Source organism: Coenobita brevimanus, chromosome 105 (assembly GCF_032717465.1).
Source record: "Coenobita brevimanus isolate Jiangsu-jjx chromosome 105, ASM3271746v2, whole genome shotgun sequence".
NCBI classification, from domain to species: domain Eukaryota; kingdom Metazoa; phylum Arthropoda; class Malacostraca; order Decapoda; family Coenobitidae; genus Coenobita; species Coenobita brevimanus.
Window position 1 is genome coordinate 25,356,586 of NC_137058.1, and position 17,500 is coordinate 25,374,085.

Sequence of the window (17,500 nt, forward strand, 5' to 3'; positions counted from 1 at the left end):
GAGAGAGGAGGGAGCTGGGGAGAGATGGAGGAGAGAGGGGGTAGGAGAGAGAACAGGGAGGGAGGGAAAGAACAGAATAGGGAGTGGGTGAAGGAAGAGGAAAAAGGGAGGGGAAGGGAGAGGAAACGAAGGAGTGATTGAGATGTTAGGAAAGTAGTTGGGGAGAAGAACGCGAAAGTATGAAAAGATGAAAAGAAAGAGGAAGAGAAAATAAGAAAGAAGATGCGAAGAAGGAGAGAAGAGGAAGGGGATAGGAAGAAGAAGAGGGAGGGGACAGGAGGAAGATGAGGAAGGGTTAAGCGCGGAGAGGAGAGGAGAGGGATAAAATAGGAGAATGGAGGGAACTGGAGGGAGGAAAGCATGACTGGAGGAAAGGAGCAGAGATATTGGGTGTACACTGGGAGACTGGAGGGATTATGGAAGTATTGGGAGAGAGAAAAGGGAGGATAGGCGTTTACGTGTCCACGATTACCAACATTCTCTCTCTCTCTCTCTCTCCCAAACCTCTATCGATTCCTCCTGCCCTCCCCTCTCCCTCTGACTTCTTCCTCTTTTTCTTCTTCTAGTCTTTCCCCCCCCCTCTCAAAGACCATCTCTCTCTCTCCCCCTTCCTCTGCCTCTTCTGTGTAACCTCTATTCCATGCCCCTTCCCCTCCCTCCCCTCCTCTCTCCCTCCGCCCTCTTCCTTCCCCCCCCCATCCCACATTCAGCCCCCACCACCCCTTCAAATTTCTCAACCTCCCTCTCTCTCTCTCTCTCTCTCTCTCTCTCTCTCTCTCTCTCCCTTCCTCTGTCTTTTATATAACTTCCGCCTCCTCTATTTCATTCCTCTTCAACCCTCTCTACTGTACGTGTATTCCATTCTTACATACTACCCTCTCCCTCAATCCCCCTCCCCTCTTCTATTTCCTCTCCCCTTCCTCCTTCCTCTCTAGCCCTTCTCTACCTCTTTCCTCCTCCCCTAACCTCCCTCTCTCTCTAGCCTCTCCCCTCCGTCCACTCTGCCTCCTTCCTCTCATCATTTACTCCATTCCTTCTTCCTTAACTACCCTCTCGTACTGCCTGTTCCCCCGTCCCCTCATCCCCCTTCCTCCTCAACCCCTTCCCTTTCCCCTTGTTCCCACCTTCCCCTCCTCCCCTCCTTTACTCCATACCTTCTTCCCTAACAACCCTCTCCTTCTACCACTTCCTCCCCAACCTCCTCAACCCCCCCTCCTCAACCCCTTCCTTTTCCCCTTGGTCCCTCCTCCCCCTCCTCCACCTAATTCATATGACCGACCAGGCCTCACTCCCCCCACTAAGCCCCCCAGCACCCCCCCCCAGACGCCCCCCCAAGAATCACTAACTTCCAAAACCCCCCCAAAAAAATACCTGCGGAGTCTCATGCTGCACTCTGATACACACACACACACACACACACACACACACACACACACACACAAACGTACATGTGTGTGTGTGTGTGTGTTTTATTCTATCCCTGGACATCTCAACCTCTCCAGATGATCCTCACATATATACACTATTTATATTTTTGAGGGGGTCTTTTTTTTTTTTTTTACTCTCGACGTTTTAACCTTCAAAAAATACTCACATTCCGTATATAGTTTTTTTTAAATTCTGGATCGCTTCCCCCTCCCTTACTGTTTTACTCTCGTCTTAACCTCTAGTAGTATATACCTATATCTATAGCTATCTATCAATCAATCTATCTATCTATATATTTAATTATATTGATAGATAGATAGATATTAAAGTGGGATAATCATCTTATTACCCTCTTCACCTTGAACGTTCTCTTGAATCGCATCCTGTCATCTTCATTTTTTTTTTTTCAGCTTTGGAGAGAAATTTCGAACTTTTGGGTTAGACACGGCCTTCACTAACTCCCTGACTATTATATCTTCTCCTAACTTTTAATAATCATCTTGTGGTAGCCTGAGTTAAAAAAATATGAGATTATGTTCAAGAGGTTACTATATATACATTGAACCCTCCAAATTCCACTATTAAACATACACGCAATAAGCTCCACGAATTTCAAGGATAATATTAAAGTCTTCTCCAATGGCGGATTGTTGATATTCCTGATATATATATATGAAAAAAAAAATGCTTTCAAAATGGGAGGAAATTTTTTGTGTGATTAATGAGAAACGTCATTGGGTTGAAGTGGTTGAAATACAATCAAAACCAGTTCAAATTCAAGACAGTCATAAATAGAATAAGCTTCAGGATTTTTTTTTTTTTTTTAAGAATATTGTTGTCTCTTCAAAAGCTGTGTCTGTGATTCTTCGTAAAAAAAATAAGAAAGAAAGAAAAAAAAAGTTTTCTGAGAGGGACGAAATTTCTGTAAGTATTCCAAATGAGGGAACTTGTGCTAGCTACACCTGACACGCTCTCTCTCTCTCTCTCTCTCTCTCTCTCTCTCTCTCTCTCTCTCTCTCTCTCTCTCTTCCCTGCCATTCATATTTCATCATGGCCAACAGAGAAACACCTGGGTCACTACACGATCCTTGCTACTCTCCTGCCCTACCTCACCATACCTGTCTTACTTATGCCACACCTGATCTTAACCAACCACCTGTCCTGCATCACCGTCGTGCTTCACCATACCCGCCCTACCTCACCATATACGTCCCACTCACCATACCTGCCCTTATGTATCACGCCGACACTATCCCTGTAACTTTTATATATATACTACCCTTGCCAAAACTGACCTTACTCAAATATCTTACTACTAGCCCTACAGCCCTTCCCTACCCTACCTAAACTATCACCGCCATTACTGATCAACCCCACATGCCTTCCTACACCTGCCCAACCCTGTCTCACCTACACTATCCTTGCCAAAACTATCCTATACCAAATACCTTACGACACTACTACACTTGCTTTACCTAAACTATCCCTGCCTTAATATCATACCTTCCCTACCCTAACCATACCTTAGGCTATCTTACTACACCTACTCTACCTTGCCCTACCTATGCCCAAGTATCGTACCTGGTTTACCTTTACCCTGCCTTGATTATCCTCGCCAAACCTTGTCGTCATACCGTTACCTGCCCAATACGAAACGTCTTCCCCACCTAACCATACCCGCCCCATGCATAACACCATCCCTACCTAACCATACCTCTCTCTCTCTCTCTCTCTCTCTCTCTCTCTCTCTCTCTCTCTACTATTGCCTCACTCCATTGTACATTCTCCTAAGTATTTCCCAACTGTCCCCGTAGTGACACCCAACTTTCACCATGGTTCTATATGCGATTCAGAGATCCTTCATGCAGTTCACCTCAGCACTGGACGTTGCCTAAGAATGAAGGCCTTGGAAATAGCACTTTATATGTAGAATCAAACAAACATTCCATTCACTCTCTCTCTCTCTCTCTCTCTCTCTCTCTCTCTCTCCGGTTCAGGGCTGTTAGTGCCTGGCATTTACTGTCACCTAAAATATATAAAAAAAGCTCCACCTGTTTAGTTTCTCTCCCTAACTCTTTTTTTTTCCTTGGCACCTCCCATTCATTGTCTCTTCACCCCCCCTCCCTCCCTCTCTCTCTCTCTCTCTCTCTCTCTCTCTCTCTCTCTCTCTCTCTGATTCCTTCCCATTGCCTTTATCTTCTTCTACTTCCATTTTCCTCTACAACTTCAATCTCCTCCCCTCCCCTCAGAAGCCCTTTTGCGCATCACACATATTCACATATCACCACGTCCGCGCCAATACCCACCGTCCATACTGAATACATACTAGGGACATCTCGTTCAGACTGGTTATTGCCTTAAAAGTTTTTGATATATAAGATGTTCTAGTGAAAGATCAGTAAAGTCTGCTACAACGAAACTTAAATATCAATCTATTCCCTGCTCTGCCGTGGGAATGAACTCGCGTCTTTTCAAACAAACCACCTCCCTTGTCACTTGATCAACACCTCTCCCTCACTGCCACTAATTCCCCACACTCACTGTCCCAATCACCTCTCCCTGATCCCATCTTATTTCATTCTCCTTCAGAGTCTTGAGATGATTACTCTCCCCACATCTGTCTTACTCCTTACAAGCCTCCCGTTTCACACTCATAACCTTCTCATTACCATCTGACATCTCGTACTCCCCTTTCCCTTCATTCCCCACGTCCCCTCCCTCTCCCTCTCATTTTTTCACTCCCTTCCTCATCCCCACTCCACTCCCTCATACCTCTCTCCCACTTCTCCCCCTCATATTTCCTCTTCTCTATATTTCTTACACCCACAGTCCATCATCCCCTACTTCCCTGCCCCTAATTTCCCCTTTTCTTGATCAGGATTCCTCCCCACTCACCCAGGCAACTTCGCTCAGTCAGCCTCTCTCTCATCGTCCACTTCTACTCTTCATTCTTCCTTCGTTCCTACCTTCCTCTTCTTTCTCTCTACTCCTCCCCATCTCTCCCCACGTCTTCCCCACTCCCCCATCTCGTCTCTCCCACTACTGCCTCCCATCTCTCTCTTTTCTCTAGTCCCCTTTCCTCCCGACTATTACTCACCACCTCTTCTTCCTCTCACTCCCCTTTCCTCCTTACTACCCTCCCCATTTCTCCTTACTTTCCTCTCACTCCTCCCCACTCCCCATCTCTCTTTCTTTCCTCCCAATCTCCCCACTCCTCCCCACTCCCCACTCAGCCATGCCACTCCTGTCCGTCAGCCTTTACAAGTAAACTAGGCCTCTCTTCACCCTGGAATCCTAATCAAGACCCACCTTTCCTCTCTCTCTCTCTCTCTCTCTCTCTCTCTCTCTCTCTCTCAGTTTTTACAAGCTAACTAGGCCTTTCTTCACCCCGGAATCCTAATCAAGACCCACCTTTCCTCTGTGTGTGTGTGTGTGTGTGTGTGTGTGTGTGTGTGTGTGTGTGTGTGTGTGTGTGTGTGTGTGTGTGTGTGTGTGTGTGTGTGTGTGTGTGTGTGTGTGTGTGTGTGTGTGTGTCTTTACAAGCAAACTAGGCCTCTCTTCACCCTGGAATCCTAATCAAGACCCACCTTTCCTCTCTCTCTCTCTCTCTCTCTCTCTCCTATCCCATTATTAAACGTGTCCAATTAGCAAGTCGACTCTTTTTATCGACACTGACCCCAAGAACACGAAAAAAATATTAAGCTGTATTAACGTGTATTCAAGCCACACCTCTGATGTATTTTCGAGTCTAAAAAAAAAAATAAAATAAAATAGGCCTAAAACCCCCAACTGCACACCTGTCCCTATGTAGTCTCCTGTCCACAAAATATCCATAACTAAATAACCCTCACCAAATACCCAAATTAACCCATAAAGAGCTTCGAATAGCGCTTACTAATATCCACCTAAATATCCACCTGTTGTAAAGGTGTAATTATATATAGAACTGGGTATTATAATTACTTCCCGATTACACCTTTAGAAAATTACATGGAAGGCTGTATTTTCGTGGACTTGGGGGGTATCTCAAACGCCTCTTCCGTAGCGATTTATTTTACCTATTCAATGATTTTTTTTCTTATTATTTATTTATTAAATGGAAGGCTGTATTTTCGTGGGCTTGACGGCATCTCAAACGCCTCTTCCGTAGCGATTTATTTCACTTATTACATGATTTCTTTTACTTATTTCCTTATTATTTATTTTCTTATAAATGGAAGGCTGTATTTTCGTGGACTTGGAGCATCTCAAACGCAACTTCCTTAGCGATTTATTTTACTTATTACATGACTGAGGCGTCTGGCAATAGATAGATAGATAGAAAGATAGATAGATGACATGATTTCTTTATTTCCTTATTATTTATTTTACTTAGTACATAGAAGGCTGTATTTTCGTGGACTTGACGGCATCTCAAACGCAGCTTCTTTAGCGATTTATTTTACTGATCGCATTTTAGTAATAATATGAACTTAACATATTAATTTCCACATCTTAGTCTTCTTCACCTAACATATTCAAGGTGTTACTTTGTATTCCGGCAAAACAATGGTAGGGGGATAGTTATTTTTTAGCCATTTTGGACTTACTCCTTTTATTCTAGTTCCTCCACGTTTCATGTACGATATTATTGGTTTATTCTGTACTGTAGCTTCCTCTTAACTATAATTTCCTCTTACAGATAAAATTCAAAGAGCAGAGAGAAGATACATGAATTTTCTTTCCTCTTTTTTTTTATCTTTTCTTGTTTCAGCTCCTTTACGCTGTCATTTTAAAGTGTACTGCTGTCTCTTCAATCATTTTAGCTTTCTGCCTCAGACGAACGTCATCCTAAGAGCCAAGACCAGAGATGCGCCGCAGTTATGAAGTTAGGAATGAGTCTCCTTGGTTACTAGTAAAAAAAAAATATTTGTAGATGGTTTGCTTTCATCCGTCAATTTGAGTTCGTAATTTTTCATTTTATAAGGTGTCATTTTTATTAGCAATCTCTCTCTCTCTCTCTATAATAATATATTCTTTCTCCTCCAGACGAACTTCAACCCAAGAGCGGAGAGCAAGAGGGAGAGGAGTGTGAGGAGGAAGAGGAGGAGGACAGGGAGGGCGGCTGTCTGACCCCTACACACCCACGCCCACCCTACCCTCCCCACCACCACCACCACCCACACCACCCGCACCACCACAACTACCACCACCACAACTACCACCACTTCCAGAAACGGGGAGCAGGGCACTTCTTCAGGAAATTTGATAGGCGTGGAGGCGGAAATGGAGGCGGCTATGACAGGTAAGAATATATTGATTGTAACCTCGATGCTTGTGGTTTGTTTTCTAGGGGTAAAGTTGGACTTGGAAAAACTTGATCATATGCCTTGACCTCAGCGCTCTCTCTCTCTCTCTCTCTCTCTCTCTCTCCTTCACCTGGCACAACTCTTTCGTCTTCTCCCCTCCTTCACCCTTCGTCTTCTCCCCTCCTTCACCTTCGTCTTCTCCCCTCCTTCACCTTCGTCTTCTTCCCTCCTTCACCTTCGTCTTCTCCCCTCCTTCACCTTCGTCTTCTCCCCTCCTTCACCTTCGTCTTCTCCCCTCCATCACCCTTCGTCTTCTCCCCTCCTTCACCTTCGTCTTCTCCCCTCCATCACCCTTCGTCTTCTCCCCTCCTTCACCTTCGTCTTCTCCCCTCCATCACCCTTCGTCTTCTCCCCTCCTTCACCTTCGTCTTCTCCCCTCCTTCACCCTTCGTCTTCTCCCCTCCTTCACCTTTGTCTTCTCCCCTCCTTCACCCTTCGTCTTCTCCCCTCCTTCACCTTCGTCTTCTTCTCTCCTTCACCCTTCGTCTTCTCCCCTCCTTCACCCTTCGTCTTCTCCCCTCCTTCACCCTTCGTCTTCTCCCCTCCTTCACCCTTCGTCTTCTCCCCTCCTTCACCCTTCGTCTTGTCCTCTCCTTCACCCTTCGTCTTCTCCCCTCCTTCACCTTCGTCTTCTCCCCTCCTTCACCCTTCGTCTTCTCCCCTCCTTCACCTTCGTCTTCTCCCCTCCTTCACCCTTCGTCTTCTCCCCTCCTTCACCCTTCGTCTTCTCCCCTCCTTCACCCTTCGTCTTGTCCTCTCCTTCACCCTTCGTCTTCTCCCCTCCTTCACCTTCGTCTTCTCCCCTCCTTCACCCTTCGTCTTCTCCCCTCCTTCACCTTCGTCTTCTCCCCTCCATCACCCTTCGTCTTCTCCCCTCCTTCACCTTCGTCTTCTCCCCTCCATCACCCTTCGTCTTCTCCCCTCCTTCACCTTCGTCTTCTCCCCTCCTTCACCCTTCGTCTTCTCCCCTCCTTCACCTTCGTCTTCTCCCCTCCTTCACCCTTCGTCTTCTCCCCTCCTTCACCTTCGTCTTCTTCTCTCCTTCACCCTTCGTCTTCTCCCCTCCTTCACCCTTCGTCTTCTCCCCTCCTTCACCCTTCGTCTTCTCCCCTCCTTCACCCTTCGTCTTGTCCTCTCCTTCACCCTTCGTCTTCTCCCCTCCTTCACCTTCGTCTTCTCCCCTCCTTCACCCTTCGTCTTCTCCCCTCCTTCACCTTCGTCTTCTCCCCTCCTTCACCCTTCGTCTTCTCCCCTCCTTCACCCTTCGTCTTCTCCCCTCCTTCACCCTTCGTCTTGTCCTCTCCTTCACCCTTCGTCTTCTCCCCTCCTTCACCCTTCGTCTTCTCCCCTCCTTCACCCTTCGTCTTCTCCCCTCCTTCACCTTCGTCTTGTCCTCTCCTTCACCCTTCGTCTTCTCCCCTCCTTCACCTTCGTCTTGTCCTCTCCTTCACCCTTCGTCTTGTCCTCTCTTTCACGTGGTATAACTCCGTCGTTTTTTCCCTTCCTTCACCCTTCGTCTTTTCCTCTCACCCTTCGTCTTTTCCCCTCCTTCACCTGGCGTAACTCCTTCGTGTTTCCAGGTATAACTCAGAGAACCTGCGTAACTTTGAGAACCGGCCGCCGTACGGGAAGCCCTTCTACGATCGCAACTACTACTACGACACCAACAAGTTCTACCGCCACCCTTATTGCGACAACAGAGGCTTCAAATTCGCCTATCCTGAGCGAGGTAGGCGTCCCTTTAGACCCTATGGACGGCCGGGGTTCATCCACAGGGGGTTTCCGGGGCAGTTCCCAGACGGTTCTCCTCATAAAGGGTATGATGGAGGCCAGGAGGAGGACGAGGAGGAGGAACTGGAGGAGACTGGAGCGCTGGAGGAGCAACAGCAGCAAGGGAATGAGGGAGACAAGCCTTCCCAGCCCGTCCATACTGTTATGATAAATAATGGTGGGTGACTTTATTTTTCTTATTTATTTATTATTTTATTTCTGCTGCTTCGACTGTTGCTTCTCATCTTTCTTTTGTTTACTCTCTGACTCTACTTCATCTCTCTCTCTGTTTTTGTTTATCTCTTTTTTTACCATCAATCTATGTCTGTTTGTATCTGTCTGTCTGTCTCTCTGTCTGTCTGTCTCTGTCCCTCTCCCTCCCTCCATATACTTCTCTTTCGCACTTCCTCTTCATCTCCTATTCCTTCCTCCTCTATGGACTCTCTTCACCACTTCATCTATTCCCATTACGTCTACTTTCGAATTTAGTTTAGTATTTTCTGTTGTCTGTTGCTTTCTTCCTTGCGACATCTACGGTAATGAGATTTTCTTTACTCTTTAATTGCTGTCCTCAACGCTACCTCCTCCTCCTCCTCCTTCTCCTCCCCCTCCTTCTCCTCCTCCTCCTCCTCCTCCTCCTCCTTTCATTTTTTATCACCTGTTAATTTATATTTTTAAGGTTTCTACAATTCTACTTTTGTGAGAGAATCTTCTTTTATCCATAGTTGTCAGCTGTGTGTGTGTGTGTGTGTGTGTGTGTGTGTGTGTGTGTGTGTGTGTGTGTGTGTGTGTGTGTGTGTGTGTGTGTGTGTGTACTCCCAGACCTCCCTCTGTAGTGCAAGCGTACACAAACACACGTACACACATTCCCCGTCAATTCAATGCTTTTTTTTTTTTTTTTTTTAAGCAATCGAAACAACCTTTTTTTGGATAGTTTCTTTTAAGATCACCGGAATCCTGATAAGGAGGCAGAGGCAAAAAGAATGGTGATGAGAGAAAAGGTGTACTAAGGTGAGAGAGAGAGAGAGAGAGAGAGAGAGAGAGAGAGAGAGAAATAGGTGAGGGATGGGATACTACTCTATTTTCAACACGTCCCCTCACTTCCTCCCCAACAATAGCCACGATGGGGAGAAATTTGGCCCGGTTATGAGGGTGAAGAGGGGACAGGTGTGGGGGAGAGGAGGGGAACCTTGAGGGGAGAGAAAGAAGGAAAGAAGAGAAGAACAGCATGAGAGGGGATTAGTGTGAAAAAGAAGGAGAAGAAGAAGGGAAAGGATAAAGACTGAAGCTGGGGAAAAGAAACAGGGAAGAAACTGAGAGACTAAATGAAGAGTGGTAAGGAGAGAGAGAGAGAGAGAGAGAGAGAACCCCCCCTAACCCCCTGGCATGTCCTTCAGAAGAGTACACCAAGATACAAACGCCGCGTCAGGAGGTGATATTCAAGAAGAGTTCGCTGGACCGCCGCCAGGACTCGCTAGACCAGGCCTCCCTCACCGGATCCCTCACCTCCAACTCAACCTCAGCGTCAACCTCCACCTCCGCGGGCGACAACACCTCACCTCCCAGTCCGGGGGCACCAGTAGACCAGGTAAACATCACCTTCCTATTAATCAGTCGTGTTACCTGCCCTACTGCTGTTCCTCAACCTCAGCCTCAAACGCATCCTGTCTCCACCTCAGCTTAATCCGGGGGCACCAGCAGACCAGGTAGATATCAATCGTGTTGTTAATCAGTCGTATAACCTGCCTTACTAGTGTTCTTAACCTCAAAAACAACCTTATTTTCAACCTCAAATCAACCTCACAACCCAAAAAAAATCAACCTCACAACCCAAAAAAATCAACCTCACAACCCAAAAAATCAACCTCACAACCCAAAAAAATCAACCTCACAACCCAAAAAAATCAACCTCACAACCCAAAAAATCAACCTCACAACACAAAAAATCAATCTCACAACTCAAAAAAATCAACCTCACAACACAAAAAATCAACCTCACAACTCAAAAAAATCAACCTCACAACTCAAAAAATCAACCTCACAACACAAAAAATCAACCTCACAACTCAAAAAAATCAACCTCACAACCCCAAAAAAATCTACCTCACAACCCCAAAAAAATCTACCTCACAACCCAAAAAAATCTACCTCACAACCCAAAAAATCAACCTCACAACACAAAAAATCAAACTCACAACTCAAAAAAATCAACCTCACAACCCCAAAAAAATCTACCTCACAACCCCAAAAAAATCTACCTCACAACCCAAAAAAATCACCCTCACAACCCAAAAAAATCTGCCTCACAACCCAAAAAAATCACCCTCACAACCCAAACCAGGGACACCAGCAGACCAGGTACGCATCAACTTCCTATTAATCAGTCGTGTTACCTGCCCTACGGCTCTCCCTGAACCTCAGCCTCAAACTCATCTCCAGTCTCCACCTCAGCCAAGGCCGAGGACATCAGTTGACCAGCTAAACCTCAACCATTTATTATTTAGCCCCAGAACATTCATTCCAGTTTTCCCTCAACCCCAAACTCAACTTCACATCAACCTCAGCCAAGTAAAGAGTCTATCTATCTATCTGTTGCCAGACGCTTTAATCCCGTAAGAGGTGGCCACAAACAAATCGCCTCCATGTCGCCCTGTCCCCCGCCATTTCACTGCCCTGCTCCCAGCTCACACACCCCTCTCATTAGTACCAATTACAGACTCATGTTAATCAGTACTGTACTCTTCCTAAATATTCTACACAATTTCCTCGTCTCTCTCGTGACAATTCTCTTACTTCTTTGGTTTTCCTCGTCCTGTGTCTGCGCCTATCTGCTTCATATCTATCTGAATGCATGGCTAGAATAATGGTGACAATGTAACTGTAGGTGTACTGAATGATGGTAAGGAAAACAATGATATGATTTGTAGGAGGTATACGGTGATGATGATGATGATGATGATGATGATGATTATGATGATGATGATGATGATGAGGAGGAGGAGGAGGAGGAAGAGGATGATGATGATGATGATGATGATGATGATGATGATGATGATGATAATAATAATAATAATAATAATAATAATAATAATAATAATAATAATAATAATAGTAGTAGTAGTAGTACAGTAGTAGTAGTAATAATAATAATAATAATAATAATAATAATAATTCCCTGCAGCTATCCGGGGACCAGGTATCGCTCTCAGGGTCGATGGAAGAGACCTCCCTATCGGTGGCTGGTGACGACCCCGCGGACACTCACCACCACGACCACGTCTTTGAAGGTAAGTAAAAATTAAGTACAAAAATCGTCTTGTCTAGAGTACAAATTGAGTACAAAAACCGTCTTCTTAGAATACACACGGAGTACAAAAACCGTCTTCTTGGAGTACACACCATGACCATGTTTTTGAAGGTAAGTAAAAATTAAGTACAAAAATCGTCTTGCCTAGAGTACACATTGAGTACAAAAACCGTCTTCTAAGAGTACACAGTGAGTACAAAAACCGTCTTCTAAGAGTACACAAGGAGTACATAAACCGTCTTAGAGTACACACGGAGTAGAAAAACCGTCTTGTCTAGAGTACACATTGAGTACAAAAATCGTCTTCTCGGAGTACACCCACTAGAGTACTGTACACACCACGACCACGTTTTTGAAGGTAGGTAAAGAATAAGTACAAAAATCGTCTTCTTAGAGTACACAAGGAGTACATAAATCGTCTTAGAGCACACGCGGAGTACAAAAATCGTCTTCTTAGAGTACACGTTGAGTACAAAAATCGTCGTCTTAGAGTACACACGGAGTACAAAAACCGTCTTCTTAGAGTACACACTGAGTACAAAAATCGTCTTCTTAGAGTACACAAGGAGTACAAAAATCGTCTTAGAGCACACACGGACTACAAAAATCGTCTTCTTAGAGTACGCAGGGAGTACAAAAATCGTCTTAGAGCACATGAATAGTACAAAAATCGTCTTCTTAGAGTATACAAGGAGTACAAAAATTCTGTCTGTCTGTCTGTCTCTCTGGCGTCATGGTGATTAACCCGGCTAATCTCTCTTCCTTTTGAAATCTCTCTCTCTCTCTCTCTCTCTCTAATCCAATACTGCTCTTCCTTCACTCTCTCTGCTTCTTCCCTCCTTTTTCCCTCCTTCTTCTTTTCCTTCTTTTTCTCTCCTCCTCTCTTTCCTCTCTAAACTAAATCCACTCACACTATTCTTTCTTCTCCCATCTCTCTCTCCCCTCTTCTTCTTCCTTGCCTCCTTCCTTCTCTCTTTCTCTCCTCCTCTCCCCCTTTTCCTTCCTTCCTTCCCTCTCTCTTCCTCTCCCTCCTCCTCCTTCCCTAACCCACTCCAACGCTTAATATTATAGAAAGAATTGCATTTCTTGACTATTGCTCCTCTCCTTCATCTACTTCCTTCCTTCTCTTCTTCCTCTTCCCTGTTCCTTCACTCTTTCCTCTTCTCCCCTGTTCCTTCCTTCCTTCTCTCTTCTTCTCCCTCCTTCTCACTCCCTAATCCACTCCCACGCCCACTGCAACTCTGAATACCTAGAACGAATTGCATTTCTCAACTACCCTTCTTAAAGTCAACGCAATTCCAGCCTCCACCTTCATTCTGCAGTCTTGTGAGTGGCTGACAACGTTATCTCTGAGATGGAATGAGATCACGAGAGAGACGAGACGAGAAATAAGTGGCGAGATTAGGTGAGATAAGAGATGAGTCGTGAGAGATTTGACGTAAGAGAGAAATCAGTGACGAGATTAGGTGAGATAAGAAATGAGTGGTGAGATTTGATGAAAGAGAGAGAGAGTGGCTTTATGTTACTTTTTCCTCTGAGATAGGATGAGACCAGGAATGGGATCACAAGGGAGGCGAGGCGAGAAATTAAGTGTCGAGATTAGGTGAGATAAGAGATGAGTGCTGAGAGATTTGACGTAAGAAAGATAGTTACAGATTTTTGTTTACTTCTGAGATGGGCTGAGACTAGAAATGAGATCACAAGGAAGGCAAGGCGAGAAATTGGTGGAGAGATTAGGTGAGATAAGAGATGAGTGCTGAGAGATTTGACGTAAGGGAGATAGTTACAGATATTATGTTTACTTCTGAGATGGGCTGAGAAACGAGATCACGAGAAAGGGGAGATGAGAGATAAAGTGACGAGGTATCTGATGATTTATGAATTGAGTAGCGAAGAGATTTGGCGAGATAAGAGATGAGTTGCGAGGGATCTGATGCAAGAGAGATAATTCTGATCTTGTATTTTCCTTATGTTTTTGCGTCTATGGCTACCCTTCTTATTAATAATCCTACCTGCCTACAAAAACCCACCTTTTTTTTTTCTTCCAACTTACCATAATCCCCCCTGCCTCCTCCCTCTATATTTTCCCCCTCCCCTCTCCCTACGTCTTCAACCATAATCCCCCCTCCCCTCTCTATATTTTCCCCTATCCCTACATTCCCATCCTCTCACTCTTTCTCTCACATTAGTCTCTCCCTGACCACAGACCACCACACCTGTCTACACACACCTCCAATTTATAAAGCCCTCTGTAATACATCCCTCCTTCCTCTCTCCGCATTTTCCCCCTCCCCTCTATCCCTCTATCCCCATCCCTTTCACCGCCCCCACCTTCCACTCCTCCCCCATATCCACGAAACTCTCTCTCTCTCTCTCTCTCTCTCTCTCTCTCTCTCTCTCACACACACACACACACACACACACACAGAGGCCTACCAGCAGGATTTCAAAGAACGCTGTTAAAACTATAGGAATACCTCTAATGCTCAGTCTCCCTGGCGTCTACGTAGGGCAGTGGGTACGGTACAAGATTACGAGCCAAGGCGAATGGAGCTTTTGTTTTGGAGCTTTCATTTTGGAGCTTTTATTTGGGAGCTTTTATTTTAGAGCTTTTATTTGGGAGCTTTTATTTTGGAGCTTTTATTTTGGAGCTTTCATTTTGGAGCTTTTATTTTGGAGCTTTTATTTTGGAGCTTTTATTTGGGAGCTTTTATTTTAGAGCTTTCATTTTGGAGCTTTTATTTGGGAGCTTTCATTTTGAAGCTTTTATTTTAGAGCTTTTGTTTTGGAGCTTTTATTTTAGAGCTTTTATTTTAGAGCTTTTATTTTGGAGCTTTTATTTGGGAGCTTTCATTTTGAAGCTTTTATTTTAGAGCATTTGTTTTGGAGTTTTTGTTTTGCCTTTCTTTTAACAGTAAGGCCCTTATTCTCGTCGGGTAAGGAAGCTCCCTAACACCTATTCCTTAACGATTTATTCTCCAAACTACCCATCAATATCCCCTGGTTGGCTTCCAATTTCTTTTCAATATCGGCATGGACTGCATGAATAACACACAAGAATATAGTAACGGAGCAGAATCAGAAATAAATCGGTAAAGAAGAGGTGTTAGTGAGCCTTCTAACCGCACTGGAATACCTCCCTAAGACCCCTATGACTCACTCTCAGATGAATAAAATCGTGTGGCATTAGCTTAGTATATATGCTCAGTCTCTGGTGTTTACATGAAGGATTGGGTGCTGACTAAACCCCTTCTCTCCCATTTTGTATGCTTTATTCTATTCTTATTATCCAGAGTCAGTTTTATTTATCTTTAGAATTACCGTTGCTCAGTAAAGTCGCCTGGAGGTAGCGAGAATAAAACAAGACAACAGTAATAATAATGCATGAAAATAATGACCATAAAACAGGAAAACAGTAATAATAATGCATGAAAATAAGAATAAACCAAGACAACAGTATGATAAAACACAATACAATACAGGAATAAAATAGCTACAGGTTAGAAGGATTGATTTTTTTTTTTATCTTTCTTTTTTTTTTTTCACACAGGATCCTATGACTTACTCTCAGCTGAATAAAACCGTCTGGCGTTATTTAATAGAATATTTTTAAAGCTCTCTGGCGCCCACTAGGTCCTCCCAGAAACAGTGTACCAGGGGGCGATAAGTAAGAGTTTAAAGGCTAAGACATAGTATTCCTCTCTCTCTCTCTCTCTCTCTCTCTCTCTCTCTCTCTCTCTCTCTCTCTCACTCTGTAAATAACTCCCATATATCCCTTCTAATTCCTCTCTCTTCCATCCTTCAGCATCTCTCTCTCGTAGTCCTCTCCCCTCCACACAAAACAGTCTCTCTCTCTCTCTGTCTCTCTCTCTCTCTCTCTCTCTCTCTCTCTCTCTCTCTCAACCAACCTCCTATGACTCAGATCAGTAAAATCGTCTTGTATACTTTCAATGCTCTGTACTCTCTGGTGTCCTCTTCTTCCTGCCAGCTCTCTCTCTCTCTCTCTCTCTCTCTCTCAGGTGTCGCCCTGTTCCTGCCAGCAACAGTGTACTGAAGGGCCACTGGGTACTTTTTTTTTTTTCTGTTCTCTCTTAGTTTTTTTTCTGCGTCGCAAGTGCCAGGTACATGAGAGCCACGCGAGCCTACCTTATTCCTGGATAAAACTATAATGAAAAAGTAAAAATTTCCCTTAAGTCATTAACCCCATCCAACCGAGATTGTCTTTTATCTTCATCTTTCATTTTTTTTTTTTTTTTAATGCAAGGAAGAAGGAACCAAAGGCCAGGAGCCCGCAAACCGTTCCTTCCAAGAGAGAAACAAACACAATACGAGAGCCAAATTCAAGATCTTGCTATCCCCTGACGATTTTATTTATTCTATTTATTTTTATTCACCTGGAGGGGTTAGATACGGCCTTCCTTAACCCCTTCAGTCCCATGACGCTCTCCGAACCGTATTTTCATCAATTAAGCTCCCTAACATATTTTCCTTGGCGATTTATTTTCCTTACTGCGCCTTACTGATCTGTATACTGTTTTCTTTGGCGATTTATTTTCCTTACGGCGCATTTCTGATCTGTATACTGTTTCCTTGGCGATTTATTTTCCTTATTGCGCCTTGCTTCTCTCTTGTAAATTGTTTATATCTTTTAAAATTCAGCGTGCTATGCAAAAATAACACGCAAGAGATTATTATGAGCTATATGCAAAATAAACCGGTAAGGAAAAGGTGTTAGGGAGCCTCCTTAACCCAAAAGAAAGCCGGCCCTAAGCTGAGGAAAACCGTCTGGAAATAGCAGGAAAACACACACACACACACACACACACACACACACACACACACACACACACACACACACACACACACACATTGCTTCTAACTGATAAGGGGAGACACCTCGTAGTTTTTCTTTTTTTTTCTCACCTCCCTCGCCCTTTCCATCTCCATCCACGACAGGTGACGGTGTGTGTGTGTGTGTGTGTGTGTGTGTGTGTGTGTGTGTGTGTGTGTGTGTGTGTTCAGGTTAATTATAGTCAAACAACAGGGTGACAATGTGTGTGTGTGTGTGTGTGTGTGTGTGTGTGTGTGTGTGTGTGTGTGTGTGTGTTCAGGTTAATTATAGTCAAACAACAGGGTGACGATGTGTGTGTGTGTGTGTGTGTGTGTGTGTGTGTGTGTGTGTGTGTGTGTGCGCGTGTGTCCAGGTTAATTATAGCCAAAGGTAAGTGACCGCTGCTGAGGGTGAGGCGGCACACAGGTAAACTCTAAAACACCCAGGTAACAACTCTACGGTATAGGGTAAGGCTTAATCCACCTTTAATCTACTCTAGTCTCCACCTTCTACCTTAGTCCACACCTTCAAACACAGGACGGTCAGCGGACAACTACAAAGTGTGTGTGTGTGTGTGTTTGTGTGTGTGTGTGTGTGTGTGTGTGTGTGTGGTCGTATTCTCAGTGGCTTTGGATATTTCGTAACTCCTCTTCCTTAGCGATTTATTTTGCACAACTTAATATCCATTTGAAATATACCGAAGCAACTTATGTCGATATTTAAACAACATAGCGAGGAAAATATTATATAGGACTAAATCTTCTCTCTCTCTCTCTCTCTCTCTCCATCCTAGCACGCCACATCCTGCCACATAGG

General features: G+C 44.5%; 1 protein-coding gene across 1 annotated transcript in view; it reads left to right on the forward strand.

Moving 5' to 3' along the window:
• Positions 1-17,500, forward strand: part of LOC145416273 (uncharacterized) — an 81,644-nt gene that overhangs the window by 5,001 nt on the left and 59,143 nt on the right. Inside the window, exons 2-5 of the mRNA XM_080285271.1 lie at positions 6,507-6,712; positions 8,357-8,724; positions 9,944-10,134; positions 11,728-11,833. Of these exons, the coding sequence (XP_080141397.1) occupies positions 6,507-6,712; positions 8,357-8,724; positions 9,944-10,134; positions 11,728-11,833 (871 nt within the window). The remainder of the gene's footprint in view (positions 1-6,506; positions 6,713-8,356; positions 8,725-9,943; positions 10,135-11,727; positions 11,834-17,500) is intronic.